The following is a 13,612-nucleotide window of genomic DNA, read 5'->3' on the forward strand; positions in this document are numbered from 1 at the left end:
AACCCTCTGGGCACTCTCCTAGTTGCTAGATGGGACGCTGCCTGATTCATGAATCGCTTAAGAAAGTCAACTGTATCTTCGAATTTACTTGGCTGAATGTTTATTAACATAATTGTGAAAAAGTAGTTAACAGGTGATTGGAGGGCGCGAAACTTGGATACTGTCAGTGCTTCCATGCCTAGTTTGCCTAGAAGTTCCCTAAGGGGGGTGGCTCTGGGGACAGGGCACCGACCCCTTCAGGGGTGTGTTCAGAAAGCAATAGGAGATTCCCACTAAAGGACTGGAGTTCCTGGGTCACAGCAAAGAAAATCCTAAAAGTTGTCATGCTCACTCACTCACGGGTTGTGAAAGAACTCATGAGGCACAAAGAAATAGAAGTTAGAAAGTTTAAGATAAACACCAGCAGAGGAGTTGCCAGAGTCAGATGCAACGAGACCCTGTTTAACTAGGGTTTTATATTCTCCAACCAGGAGGTACACTGGTCTATAGTGGAATCTTCCATTGTGGTCAGCTTCATCCGTTGGGGTAGAGGAAGGTATAGTTAAACTTATCGCAACCTTTGAAGATGTATGAACTTAAGTTGGGGCCAAACGGCTGCCCCCTAGGCCCATTCTCATTTTACCTATACCTATCTTATCACCTTTGTACACTATATTGCAAACTGCAGCATACCTGTGCACAAACATATGTACATATAGTATAATGATGGCACAGCCAACTGAAATGTAACAGATTTTGAATTAGAATGCATGGGTGATGGCCTTTTGTTTCAGGTCCTAGTATATTGATCTTATGGTCCCACTGACAGAAGTTACTCATTTCTTCCTAGCCACATTGTTACCTTTGTCTCTTTTATCAGGGTGTGTCATCTCACTTAGCTTGTCTAGAACCAAGTCATTTCAGCAAATACTTGCACAACGTAACTGCTCAGGTGTTATTTGCAAAAACAAGTCAAAGGTAGTATCCAGAATTCTGGGTCACTGACCATGTTAGACTAAGGGAATGGTCCCAGTTTGTCACTCCTTGCAACCACATCGTCATCATAGCCTCAAGGTGGGAGGGATGTATTTCCCCATCTTTTGACTTTGGACTTGGCCAGGTGGCTTGCTTTGGTGGATGGCAAGTAGGCAGAAGTAACAGTGTGTCAGTAATAATAAGTCTGGCCCCAAGAAGCCTCTAGAGCTCCCTTCTTGTGCCTTTGCTGTTAGCTGACTTGTCCAAGGAGAATGAAGCATGTAGATCTGAGCCACCCTCATTAATCCAGACCTGCAGTGGACTGGAGCCACTGTGATAACAGTGTTATGGCGTAAAACCTGAATCACTCACCTCACTACCTTGCTTTCAGAGCAGCCCAAGTCGGGGGTGGGGTGTGTGTGTCTGATTACAGATCTAGGAGGAGCCATGAGGAACCTGGCCTTGGCCAGGGCAGCCAGGACCCCCCACCCCGCCCCCCACAGGAGGTCCTGAACACTGGGACATGCTATCCCTCTGCTTGAATCCTATCAGCTAACGAGCAGAAGCTGCATTCCCTCTAATTTTTCACAGCAGTAATTCATCATTTGCATGATGTTTGTACAGAGGGTTAAATAAAAACTTCCAAGGATGCTGACTCCTGCAAAGCCCTAAAGCCTGGCTGCTTGGAATGAAGCTCTTGTTCTTTGTGCAGGAAAAAAGCACCAGAGATCACAGATTCTCACGGGCAATCTTGAGTTTTATTAAGAATTTAAAAATCTAAACGTTTTATAGAGGACTGGGCAGCCTGCACAGAAATGACGCCCTCCTCCATTTCTGACTCAGACCTGTCCATATACCTCAGTGCACCCCCCCACCCCCTGCAATGACACGCAACTTGGTCACAGTGCGTGCCCTCTATTTTTACTATTTGTAGAAAACTGGCATTTAGATTTCAAGATTCCTATTAAAAATTTCCAGCAGCTGTTTGAGGCATTTCAGCAATGATCACGAACTCCTTTCTGCTGACACAAACAAGGCTATCCTTCCATGTTCCAAAACCAGGACGCGCCCCAAGTGGACATGTTATATATACATCCTGTACGGACTCAGGCCTCACAGCTCAGGACCCATTTGTGACCGGATCTTCTTCCATCTCCTCTTCATCATCATCGGTGGGGCCTAAAGGAAAACACGAAGCTGGAGTCACACTGATTTTAGAGAATGTGCTTGCTCAGTGCTTCTGTGAGGCGCCTGCGCCCTAGGGCGCAACTAGGCATAAAAACCCAACAGCAGGCTCCACCCCGGAGGAGCTTACAGTCCACAGACCATCTGTCTTTGGCAGGAATTAAAGGGATGGTCAGTTCCTACAGGCAAGGGTCCTAAATGTGCTTTATGAAAGTCAGACTCACTGCCTCTCATCCTAACAAATGCCTGGTCCATCACATGGCCTACAGCACCCTGTGTGGCCCGAGGCGTTCTCACTGTCAGCTCCTCTGGCCACCTTTTCCCCACCTTCTCCCTGGGTGCTTCCCTCACACTGGCCTCCTCGGTTCAAGTGTGCAAGGCTCTGGTTTCCCAGGGGATGTGCCTGTGCAGCTCCCTCCCCCTAGAACGCCATTCCGCCTTTGTCTAGCTCAGCAGTCCTCAAACACTTTGGTTTTAGGACCCCAAGAGCTTTTGCCAACGTAGGTGACGTTTATCGATACTAGATTAGAAATTAAAACCGAGTAATGTAAAAACCAGGTATTCATTAAAATAAATCCATAACAAGTGCATGTTTGTTTTTATAAAATCGAATATTTTCCGAAACAAAAGGATTTTGTGAGATTGGCATTATTTGATGTTTTTGCCTATCTCTGTAATGTCTGATGAACAGTGGTCAGCTGGACTCTTGCAGCGGCTTCATCGTTCTACCCGTTCCAGTTTGATGTCTGGATTGAAGGGTATGCAGAAAATCAGCCTCGCACGGATATGCGGTTAGACAAGGGAGGGGGACCGCACTAGCCTTGGCAGACAGTTGTGGGTATTCTTTTTTGATACGATGCCAAAACTTGACAAAGCGGTGCTTTCTTCAAGGCTAGTTTGCACGGTACTCTGAAACCTTATCAATGAGCTTTTTATACTCTCTGACTTGAAAACCCATCGGTCTCCCTTGTACTTTGAATGGATCATTTCCACATGCATGATTTTGTAACATCATTTGGAAAACATGCGTTATGCAGGTCTTCCAGACGCTGACCCATTTCATTTTACAATATCAAAAAAATCACATTCAATAATACCACTGATTTCCTCTGAAAAGTCTGGGAAGCTGTCAAGGTTACAGTTGTGGGTCAAAGTTTTCCAGCTTTTATTTCTACTCGATGTGTTGAATTTTAGCGCTGGTAACAGATACCATTAGTTGTCGTCCTTGAAGAGATAAGCTCACTTATGTTTGCAAAGAGGCCTGCCTCTCAATTAAACAACTGCAGACATCCACCCCACTTAGGTATGCAGAAGGGCTCCCTGCATATCCCCCTCTGTCACCCAGAATATCAGAAAGATGTGCACTCCAGGGGTGATATTTAATAAAATTAGTTAATTCTCACTGCCTCATGAAGGACACGCTTAAGCAAACACAGGTGCAAATACAATGACTACTAACATCCTCCAGGCACTGCTTTGATCTGCGCTGCTGTTTTGTCCACCATTGCTGTTGCGCCACAAGTGTAAATGTTAACACAATGAAAAAAGTGTGCAACACCTTGGTGTTATTATAGCAAGTTTTGACCTCACCAACCCCCAGGGGCCCAAACACCACTCTCTGGTCTAATTAATGTCTTACTCACTTTTAGCTTCAGTTCAAACATTATTTCCCCAAAGAAACTTTCCCTGAGCTGCCAGTCCAGCTAGACATTTCCAGTCACATTCATATCAAATCATGAAAGTTGCATTATTTTGAGTAGTTTTTACTTTACATCCCCACCCAGTGCCTGACAAGCTAGCATTCAAACACTGGAATAGCTAATGCTTATCAAAAACTTGCTCATGTCAGACCCTGTGCTAAGCCCAACCTGTGAAGTTTCTTACTTAGTCCTCTCAGCAACCTTCTGAGGTTGGGACTATTATTATCTCAGATTTAAAGATGAGGAAACAGATTTCAGATTAAGTTGGGATTAAGAAATTTACCCAAGGACAGGGCTGGTGAGGCTAACATTTCACGCTGTTTGGCTCTTGAGCCTGTGTCCTAAGCTATCCTATATAGAGAGGGTGCCAAAAAAATGCATACACATTTTAAGAAAGGAAACCTGTATTAAAATTGTAATGCTCAATATATACTGATAACAAAAGATGAATACAAGTCACGTTTGACTTCTGCAATTACAAGAGATGCTCAAAGTGGTTTCCATCAGCGTCCAGACACTTCTGATGACGACAAACTACTGCTTGAGCAACGGTGACCAGAGTCCACTTGTACACATTTTTTTGGCAACCCCTGGTATACACAGGTAGAAGTCCACACGGTGCCTCCAGGGTTCAGTCTCACCATATGACCATGAAACAATATTTGCTTCAGATTGGACACACAAAACCCCGAGTCCTATGACATAACATTCTAGAGAGCAAATCATTTATCTTCAAAGTGCATGTAAAGGGGTTTCGTGAACATCACACTGGATGGTGATGAGGTACCATTCTGGCATTCTTGGGCCATGGCATCTAACCGGTTCTGGAATCTCCCTGGGTACCGTTACTTTGGAAGCGCAGAGACAAAACATGCTTTCCTGACCTGATCTGCGTTCTCTGCCAGGTATCTGGCCAGATTGCAGCAAGCCCTTCAGCCGTTCCACTTCAGCCAGAGTCGATGCATTCGCTATGGCATTCTGCAGGACAGGGACAATGGAGGCGACAGTGAATTTCACCCGAGGCTCTATCACCCAGAAAACACGTAGAGTCATAGCAGCTTTTGGGGTTGAAACATTAAATAGTTTTGTGTTGGGGAAGAATTTTACTGGCACATTGAAACCAACCCCCAAATCAAATCATAAATTTCCAAAAAATAGTCATTGCACATGTCCTAAAACTTTAGCGAACTGAATTACCTAGATTATGTCACTGGATAATTTAGAAGGCAATATTATAAACTTAGGATTTCTCATTGATCATCAAGCAGGATCTTTAGACAGCCAATCTTTGAAAGTAAAACCTAAGGCAAATATTAAGATAGCATTCAAAGGTAACTAACTGTCCCAATAAACACATCCTGGGAAAATGACAATGACCAGAGCTGCCTCCAATTCGACTGGCTCATGTAAGTAATTCAAGTCAAAATTTGGTTAAATAATAACTTTAAGCTAGTTGCTCCTTATACAGAAATACAGCTGGACTGTAACCATCATGTGTGTGTGTGTAAATCTGCAATGTTCAGAACTTGGTTTATTACACAATTTTGTGTCCTGAACCCATGGCAGCTACGCCAACCCAAGGGTCCTAGCACATTACTAATTACCTTGATTGCTTCTACATCCCCTGGAGACGGCCCACCTTTCTTTTTGTCAGTTGGCAAACCAGCACCTGGATTGAAACTGGGGAGGGGAGGGAAGAACATAGCTGTTAAATCCAGACTAACAAAAATTGCTTCTCTTACTTTCAAAAGCTTTTGAAAGTAATTCAACCAGTGTAGTATCTTATCTTTGTTAACAAACTGATACAAGAAACTCTCTCCTTCAGAAACACCACCCAGTTCATGTCCCTATCAAGAAAGCAGGATGTATATAATGTCACATGAAGACTGAATGCTGAGACATCTGCGCTGCTAACCTGGTAGACATCTCATGTGATGTATGGACCGCGGATGGTCACAGACTATCATCACACAGATTTAATACTGTATTAGTCACAGGTGTTCTGTTTAACTTCATAGGAGGCAAACTGCCGGACAGACAGTGTTTCTGAAGGTGAAGTGGAGTGAAATTGGATATCCGTGTCTTACGTTTTGCTTCTCCTGGCAATATCCTTTGCAAGCTGTGCACCCCGTTTGCCCTTGAACATTTTCTCTGCTTCCTGACGCTCCTACAGCGACACCACACACAGAGTTAATGGAAATAGGAATACCACACGCATTTAGATGCATTCCTCAGAAAACATGGAAGAAAACTCTCCTGAAATACTCTGGGCTGGTAAAAATACCAAAAAGCCAATTTCAAATTAGGAGACACAGTGGTCTCCTTCTGTCTGGTGAAGCTCCCTGAAGAAAGACCCTCTCCTGGGTTCAAGCAGGGGCTCCCAAGGAACTAAGATGGTTTAAAAGAAAAAAAAAGAACTCCCAATAAAGGGAAAGTCATTCTAACAATTAAAGCTGCTGAAAAATGGGTAATATTAAGTTCCCCCCAGGGAACAGTCTGTTGTTGACAGAGTAACTCAGGGATGACCAACGCCACATAAGACAGCTTTAACTCAAAGCCCTACCATAAACTCTGCTGTGAAAAAAAAAAATCCGACTGAACAGTTTCTGCCCCACATTTTTATTAGAAACCAATGGTAAAACTCATTAGGCAATTAAAAAAAATCAGTAAAAAAAGAATAAATAAAAAACCACAAATCTATAATGACAACCAACAGAGTAATACTTACTTTTAGTTTCACCTTCTGGAAATCCAGTACTCTGACTTGTGGAACTTTATAAATTACATACAGCCTATAATGCTTCTTATTTGTTACAGGATTTCTTAGAATACTACAAGAAAAGAAACAATATAATGCCAGTCTTGTTTGCAGCACCGTATTCCAGAGGTCAGTTTTAATAAAATCTAATGAGTCCATAAATTAAGGAAAAGTTCACTATTCTTCATATTTCATTTCAATATATAACAACTTAAGTAAGATTAGGGAAATTTTATTAGAGCACTGGGCCCAAAGTAAATTTTCAGTATTTGTTTTCACAAGGTAGCTTTTATTAATGGGTTGTTATAAGGTCATGGCTGGTAAGGGTGTTATTGTAAAGGACCTCACTGTTGCCACCACATATCAATTCATACCTCAGATAAGTCAGTGATTTGAGAGATGCCAAAGGGTCCAGATCACCCTGTAAAATAACAGCCACAGATCAGAACACAGACGCCACTCCCTGTTTTGAGTCTTTGAAAAGGTGGGTGCCTCTGTCTCGAAGACTCATCTTTTATTCTTTTTACTGCTCCAGGGCCTAGCATGACACTAGCACATCACAGGTGCTTTATAAATTTCTACTGAATCAACTGGTAAAAACATTTGAGCTTCTTAAACTTAAAATCTTCTTCCTCAACAGTAGATGACGTCTTGATGGATTTTTCAAAAACATGCTAAATGCATAACAAGTTTGGGGTGGGGCTGAAAAGTTTAAAGATGCTGTATTGTTTAGGAGGGTAAAGGTGTTGGTTAACTGTAATCAACACAGTTAACTGTAATCAAAACAATACAATAATGTTTTCATTCCTGGGATGCTAAGAATAGTCTATTCAATATTAATTTCTAAATTGTGAACTAGAAAAAAATGAATGAACAACAACAAAAAAGAAAGCGCAAGAGAATAAGCAGCAATAAAGGTGAGAAAAAGAAATTCAGAATGGATGGGACAATTTCAGTTCTAGAAAAGACAAACTCAAATATACTAGTAATTACATTAAATGTAAACAGACTACTTCATTGAAAAGACAGACTTCAGACTGGATTAAAAAAAATCCTATCACATGCTATTTTCAAGAGACAAATATAAAATATAAGGCACAGGAAAGCCTCAAAGTAAATTTTGGCAGGGAAAAGATTTCTCATGCAAATACTAACTGTTCTGGCATATTATGGCACATAAAATAGACATCAAGGTAAAAGAATATTAATAAGATATAATCCCTACATGATGATAAAAGGGTTCAGCAGGAAGGTATCAACAATTTAAAATTTATATATATCAAATATGATAACTTCAAAATATATCAAACTAAAACTGACAGAATCCCAGGTACACAGTCAAATCCACCGTCACGTGAAGATTTTAACACCTTTCAGTAACAGATAGGACAAACTCAGCCTTCATCTTGGCAAACAGCTTGCAACACAATTACAACACACATAAAAATGCAAACAGTCCCTATGGTACCACACATTCCCCACAGGTGTGCACTTTGGGTTGAATGCCTCATATATTTTAGAAAGGACATGGCCTAGAGCAGTGCTTTCCGATTCCTGGCATCAAGTACCCCTTTGGGAATCTGAGGAAACCTATGGACCTAGTCCATTCGGAAAGGAACAATCAGGGAAACAGTGAAGGGAGGTAAGGAAAAAACCACCCAAAATAAGTCATATAATAAGGACTTAAACACCCAGTGTTTCAGTGAAAATTTTAGGTTACAAAACAATACTTTTATATAGTACAATCTCAATTTTGTCAAAAATTATACATACAGAGCAGAAAATTTAAAAGCACAAAAAGAAATAGGTTGAAATATCACATCCAAATAAAGAAAATGAAATTTGCCCCTTATTTCACAGGAAAACTAATTCTAAGTAGATTATTGATCTATACGTGAAGAGTAAAACAATAGAATTGTCCAACAAAATTTAATGCATGTCACATATGTAGTCGAACATTTTCTAACTACATTAAAATAGAAAAAAAAGGTGAAACTAATTTTAATAATAAATACATTAACCTAATATCCAAAATATTTTCATTTCAACATCAACGTAACAAAAGCATCACTAGTTTATATCCCATTTTTTTTTGTAGTAAGCCTTTGAAAGCTGGTATGTATTTCAGTTATAGTTCATCTCAACTCAGAGTAGACACCAGTGGCGAGTGGCTCCTATATTGGGACACTACAATTTTAGAAAACAACATAGGCTAGTTTCTTTATGACCCTGGGATAGGGCTGAAGCTTAACAGAACATCAAAAGCACCAGCAACAACAACAAAAGACTAATAAATTGGACTACACTTAAATTAGGAAATTCCCGATCAAGACACCCTGAGAGTCAAAAGACAAGCTAGAGTGGGAAAAGACATTTGCAACATATACTTGTAACCGAAAAAGGCCCTATCTTGAATTAATTAAGAAAAAGAATGAAAAAGGATGATAATTTTCTGGATTTCCCAAACTATAAGAAGCATGTAGGACCTTTACCCCTTTACCTCCTCCATCCAAATACATTTTCTAGGATAAGGAAGACGAAGGGATTAGGAAGCACAAATCAGAAGTTACAAAAGAGTCACGGGGATGTAAAATACAGCATAGAGAATACAGTCAATAATACTGTAGTTAACTATGTAGGGTACCAGGTGGGTACTAAACTTATCAAGGGGATCACGTCTTATGTTATATAAAAGTCTAACCGCTATGCTGTACACCTAAAATTAATATAAAACCATACTGCATGTCAGCTATAATTTAAAAAAAAACAGTCACGGGGATATATAGAACAGCATAGGAAATATAGTCAATAATATTTTCATAACTGTGCATAGCGTCAGATGGGTACTAGACTTTTTGGGGGGATCATTACATAAATCATATAAATATCTAACCACTATGCTGTACACCTGAAACTAATATAAAATAGTATTGAATATCAACTGTAGTTAAAAAATATATATATATGGTCACAGGACGTAAAGTACAGCATAGGAAATATAGTCAATAATATTCTAATAACTATGTACAGTGTCAGATGGGTAATAGACTTGTTGGGGTTATTTGCGAGGTATATAAATCTCTAATCACTGTTATTTTGTATGCCTGAAATTAATTTTAATAAAAGAAAAAAACAAAACAAAACAGAAAAAACAAATACATTTTCCCCTGTTCAACTTACCAGTTCCACAAGACTATTGTTGGTGAGAATGAGTTCCGTGAGACAGGGCAGAGCCTGATCAAGTCCCTCACCTATACGGCTAAAATAAAAACAGAACGACTCTTAGTAGAAGTGAAAAATAAGTAAGCTAACAATTTTACCTAAGTCCTTGCTCAGAGGATTTCAGACTTCAAAGTGGGAAGAACCTTAGAGACCTTTCTTCCAATACCCTGTGACGGAAGGGAAATGGGGCACAAAGAGAAAAAAACCCCGTCTGCGGTCACAGGGGTAGTGACAGAAATGGGATGATTTTAGAACCCAGGCCTCCTGAAAGCTGCCTGGGGCTCTTTTCACTATGACACTGTCCAATGAAACCTCAGAAATGGATAAATTCCTGTGTAGAACAAATGACGTAGCTCACTTCATGGTTTCTGGGCAGGCAGCACACATATACGAGTCATTCTGCACTCACAGCTCAGTACAGGACACACACCATGGTTTACCCATGAGAAATATGCCTATTTAAGAAAAAGCAACCCACCACCTCCCAGAGCTTCTTAAAGACATTGTCTAAAGATCTTCAACAACTTTTCTCCAATAAAATTTACACAGAGATAAGAGGGTCAGGGAAAAAAATCTCAATTCCAATAAGTAATACTTAAAAAACTTGTAGTTAAAGAAAAAAATGGCAGAGGCTATGAGGTAGAAAGAGATACTCAGTCAAAAATATAAATGTTGAACTTTATGTGTCTTTTTAATATTATCACTCTGATAATAGTTTTATGATAATTATTGTTTTAGAAGAAAGCCAAAATGTGTACGAAGCAGCATGTTTTTAACTTAAATTAGAAGCTTACCATGAATATATAAATACACAAGATTTCTGAATAGATGCAAATAAGACGAGTCCAATGCCAAGTTAAGCTTTGATCTGTATGGGAAAATCGCAGCTCATTTCTCATTTCAAGAGGAAATATGTAGGTTCTGGCAGTAGGTGCTACAATGTCTTCAGGGAACTTTGCAACACTTACTCTAGGGAAAAGAATTACTTTCCACCAGCAGACACTTACCATATTCTATTGTTGTTCACTAACAATGTTTTCAGTCTTCTCAATAAAGGAAAACCATCCAGTTTCCTGATTTCATTGTCAGAAAAATCAATAGCATCAAACTGGTCTAAGGTTGCACCGAGATTTTCAATGACAGGAATTTTATACCCTGTAAAATGGAGGGGGGGGGGAAATCCCACACTAGTATTAATATAATTAAAAGGCACATTCAAACATTGGCAGTATCACATTGTGATTGATTCAAAGCTTTCATTCATTCAGAAGTGTTTACCTAGCACCTACGCCTTGCCCAACGCTGCAAGACTGAGGGAAAAGTCCCGGCTGCCACGATGCTTACCGTTTAGCAGCAATCATGAAGGTGGTGATGGCAAGAACAAGGGCAATGAGGATGAAGATACTCAGTAACAATAGCGGTAGCTAACACTTGTAAGGATATTTACAACGTGTGTCATACTGTTCTAAGCAAGGCCCCAGAGCTAGTTAAGTGGCATAACGGAAATTTACAGTGAGCTGCTTACAGCCACTGTCCAAACCTTTTTCATACACAGTGGACAACAGTTCTCTTCTGTCTCCCCACAGGCCAGGTTCACAGAACTCATCAGGATGTCATGCCAGTTTCCCCTGACTTCACCTCCCCCAGCTCCAATCCAGGATTGAAGGTCAATGGTTTACACCCAATAGTAAACCACTCTACGCACAATTCAAATTCTCACTGACTTGCCTACTATGAGCCTAATTATTGTACTAGATGCTAGAGGCAAAGAAATGAACCCAGCCAAGGTTAACGGGACACGGTTCAGTTCTGTAAGGGTTACATCAAAGTAAGTGCAACACCAATTATCCGGGACGCCTCACGCGCTTCAGACTCAAGAGACCGCAGAGGTCAAACTGCGCCAAAAAAGCTCAAGTGTTCAGTTATTCCCGAACTGAGTCTTTCTCTAAGACACTCAATAGCGTTAAAATAAAAGCACTGGGCAGAGACCGCAGCACGGCCGCCTCTGAGACCCTGCAGTCCCCGTGGGAGCAAATCTCAGGCCAAGATGGCATGATCTCATCCCGGGAGAAGTTGCTCTTCGGGTCCTTCCGGAAGTCCCCTTCCGATGCGCTGATTAAATAGCTGTCTTCTCAATTTCTTGCGGAGCCTTACTAAGGTTGAAATAGCTACAGGAATCTGATTAGTTCGGAGAGCTTTCACCACTTACACAGGGGACCCGGGACAGCAAGCCTCGGTGAAACAGTTCATTCTATAAAATGTTTTGGCAAAAGGGAAATATCAGACAACTGAAGCTAATAAGAAGGAAATATTTGGAGCACGATCGCTTTTGTTCCCGGACTTCGCTTCCTCCTTCACCAATTAGAGATAATCAAAGCGTATCACGAGATCAGTGTAACGTATTTACTGAGAACCAACCCCTCGGTATATTCCCACGGCCCTCAAACAGATCAGACTGAGAAAGAGTCCAAGCGAGGCCTCCGAGGCCCGCGGACACGGCCAGGAAGCCATCCAGTCGGCCATGTGAATGAGTACGAAACAGAGGCCTAGGAAGAGCCTAAGAAATGGTCACTTGGTAACACCGGCAAGACTCCGGCCGGGGCGCCCCGGTCCCGGTGCAGCCCGCCCAGCTTAGGGCTCATCATGCAGGCACGCGAGGGCCGAGCTCCAGCCCTCGGCACACGCGGCGCGGGCCAGAGGCGAGGCCCGGGGACGGCCCGCCCTGTCCCCGGACTCACCCCGCAGGTCCAGCTCGCGGTCCCGCACGGCGTTGGTGTACTGCGCCGCCTGCTCGATCAGCTCCGCCGTCAGTTTCACCATACTGCCGCCTCCCGCTCCCGGTGCGCGGAACACCGGCTGCCTCCCGCCACACGGAGATCCCGGCCTGCCCCGCGCCCGTCGCCAGGCAGCACCAATCGCACCGCCGCGTGCGCGCGCAGCTCGACGTCCAGGCCGAAGCAATCGAAGAGCCACGCCCCCGACTTCATTCTCCTTTGAGGTCCTGGGGCACTCTGAGAAAGTGTGTGGTCCTGGTTGCTTTCTTAGAGCGTATCTGGAGTCTGGAGAACCCCCTGATGCCAGACATTTGTCTCCGCAAGTTAAACAAAATGTGAAAATACCCGAGTGCAACTTTCTCATGCATTAGTGCACCTGGAGGTGAGGGTGGCGGGCACCCGTGAGATTCATGAAAGGTCCCGGACTTTGGATTCCCGTCTGGGTCCTGGGCTTTGGCCCCCGGGCTACAACGTGAGAACCGGGGCTGGATCACCTGCTCCCAGCCAGGCCGCTGGGACCGCCCAACATCCCAGCACCTCCGACCTGGCACCGGGCACGGCCGAATTTGTGATTAGACCTGTGGCCTTCAGACAATTAAATGTTTAGTTTGAAACATGATAATACAGAAAGGAGGGCAAGTCAGACCGTGACAAATGACCACAGAGTGAGCACACCAGCGTAACTGTTGGCCCTGGTGCAGAAAAGGAACACTATTCTGGAAGTGTACCATCTGAGGATAGTTTTATTTCTTCCTTTACATTTTTTATACTAGTTCTTTATTTTTTGCCCTGTGGCATTGGCTTAAGCACAATGGTGGTGGCTGGACAGTGGTGGTAGTGGACATCCTCTTAGCAGGTATCACTTCACAGCCAAGGGGGAAAAAGACTTAATCAAGTGATCAAAGTTAATATCACCAATCGTGGATCACATCAAAATCCTGTATCACCTACTAGGATGCAATGAGAACATGACATTACTTCTGGGAGATTCTTGTTCAAGACGCCTGGCCAGAATAGAA

General features: G+C 42.3%; 1 protein-coding gene across 1 annotated transcript; it reads right to left on the reverse strand.

Moving 5' to 3' along the window:
• Positions 1-1,693: 1,693 nt before the first annotated feature.
• On the reverse strand, positions 1,694-12,734 carry SNRPA1 (small nuclear ribonucleoprotein polypeptide A'). Its single transcript, XM_019637892.1, has 9 exons — positions 12,558-12,734; positions 10,827-10,974; positions 9,778-9,856; positions 6,972-7,018; positions 6,568-6,670; positions 5,927-6,006; positions 5,444-5,519; positions 4,724-4,817; positions 1,694-2,133 (listed from the first exon to the last, which is right to left on the reverse strand). The coding sequence occupies exons 1-9, from the start codon at positions 12,637-12,639 to the stop codon at positions 2,075-2,077; spliced, it is 768 nt and encodes a 255-aa protein (XP_019493437.1). The 5' UTR covers positions 12,640-12,734; the 3' UTR covers positions 1,694-2,074.
• Between the last annotated feature and the right edge of the window lie 878 nt (positions 12,735-13,612).

This window comes from Hipposideros armiger, unplaced genomic scaffold, assembly GCF_001890085.2.
Source record: "Hipposideros armiger isolate ML-2016 unplaced genomic scaffold, ASM189008v1 scaffold_35, whole genome shotgun sequence".
Lineage (NCBI taxonomy): Eukaryota > Metazoa > Chordata > Mammalia > Chiroptera > Hipposideridae > Hipposideros > Hipposideros armiger.

Bases quoted from the DNA above. Each gene is read 5' to 3' on its own strand.
- SNRPA1 (XM_019637892.1), bottom strand. From the start codon at position 12,639: ATGGTGAAACTGACGGCGGAGCTGATCGAGCAGGCGGCGCAGTACACC. The intron at 10,975-12,557 runs GTGAGTCCGGGG...TCCATTTTACAG, and splicing joins CCGCGAGCTGGACCTGCGGG to GGTATAAAATTCCTGTCATT. The intron at 7,019-9,777 runs GTAAGTTGAACA...GTTATTTTACAG, and splicing joins ACAATAGTCTTGTGGAACTG to GGTGATCTGGACCCTTTGGC.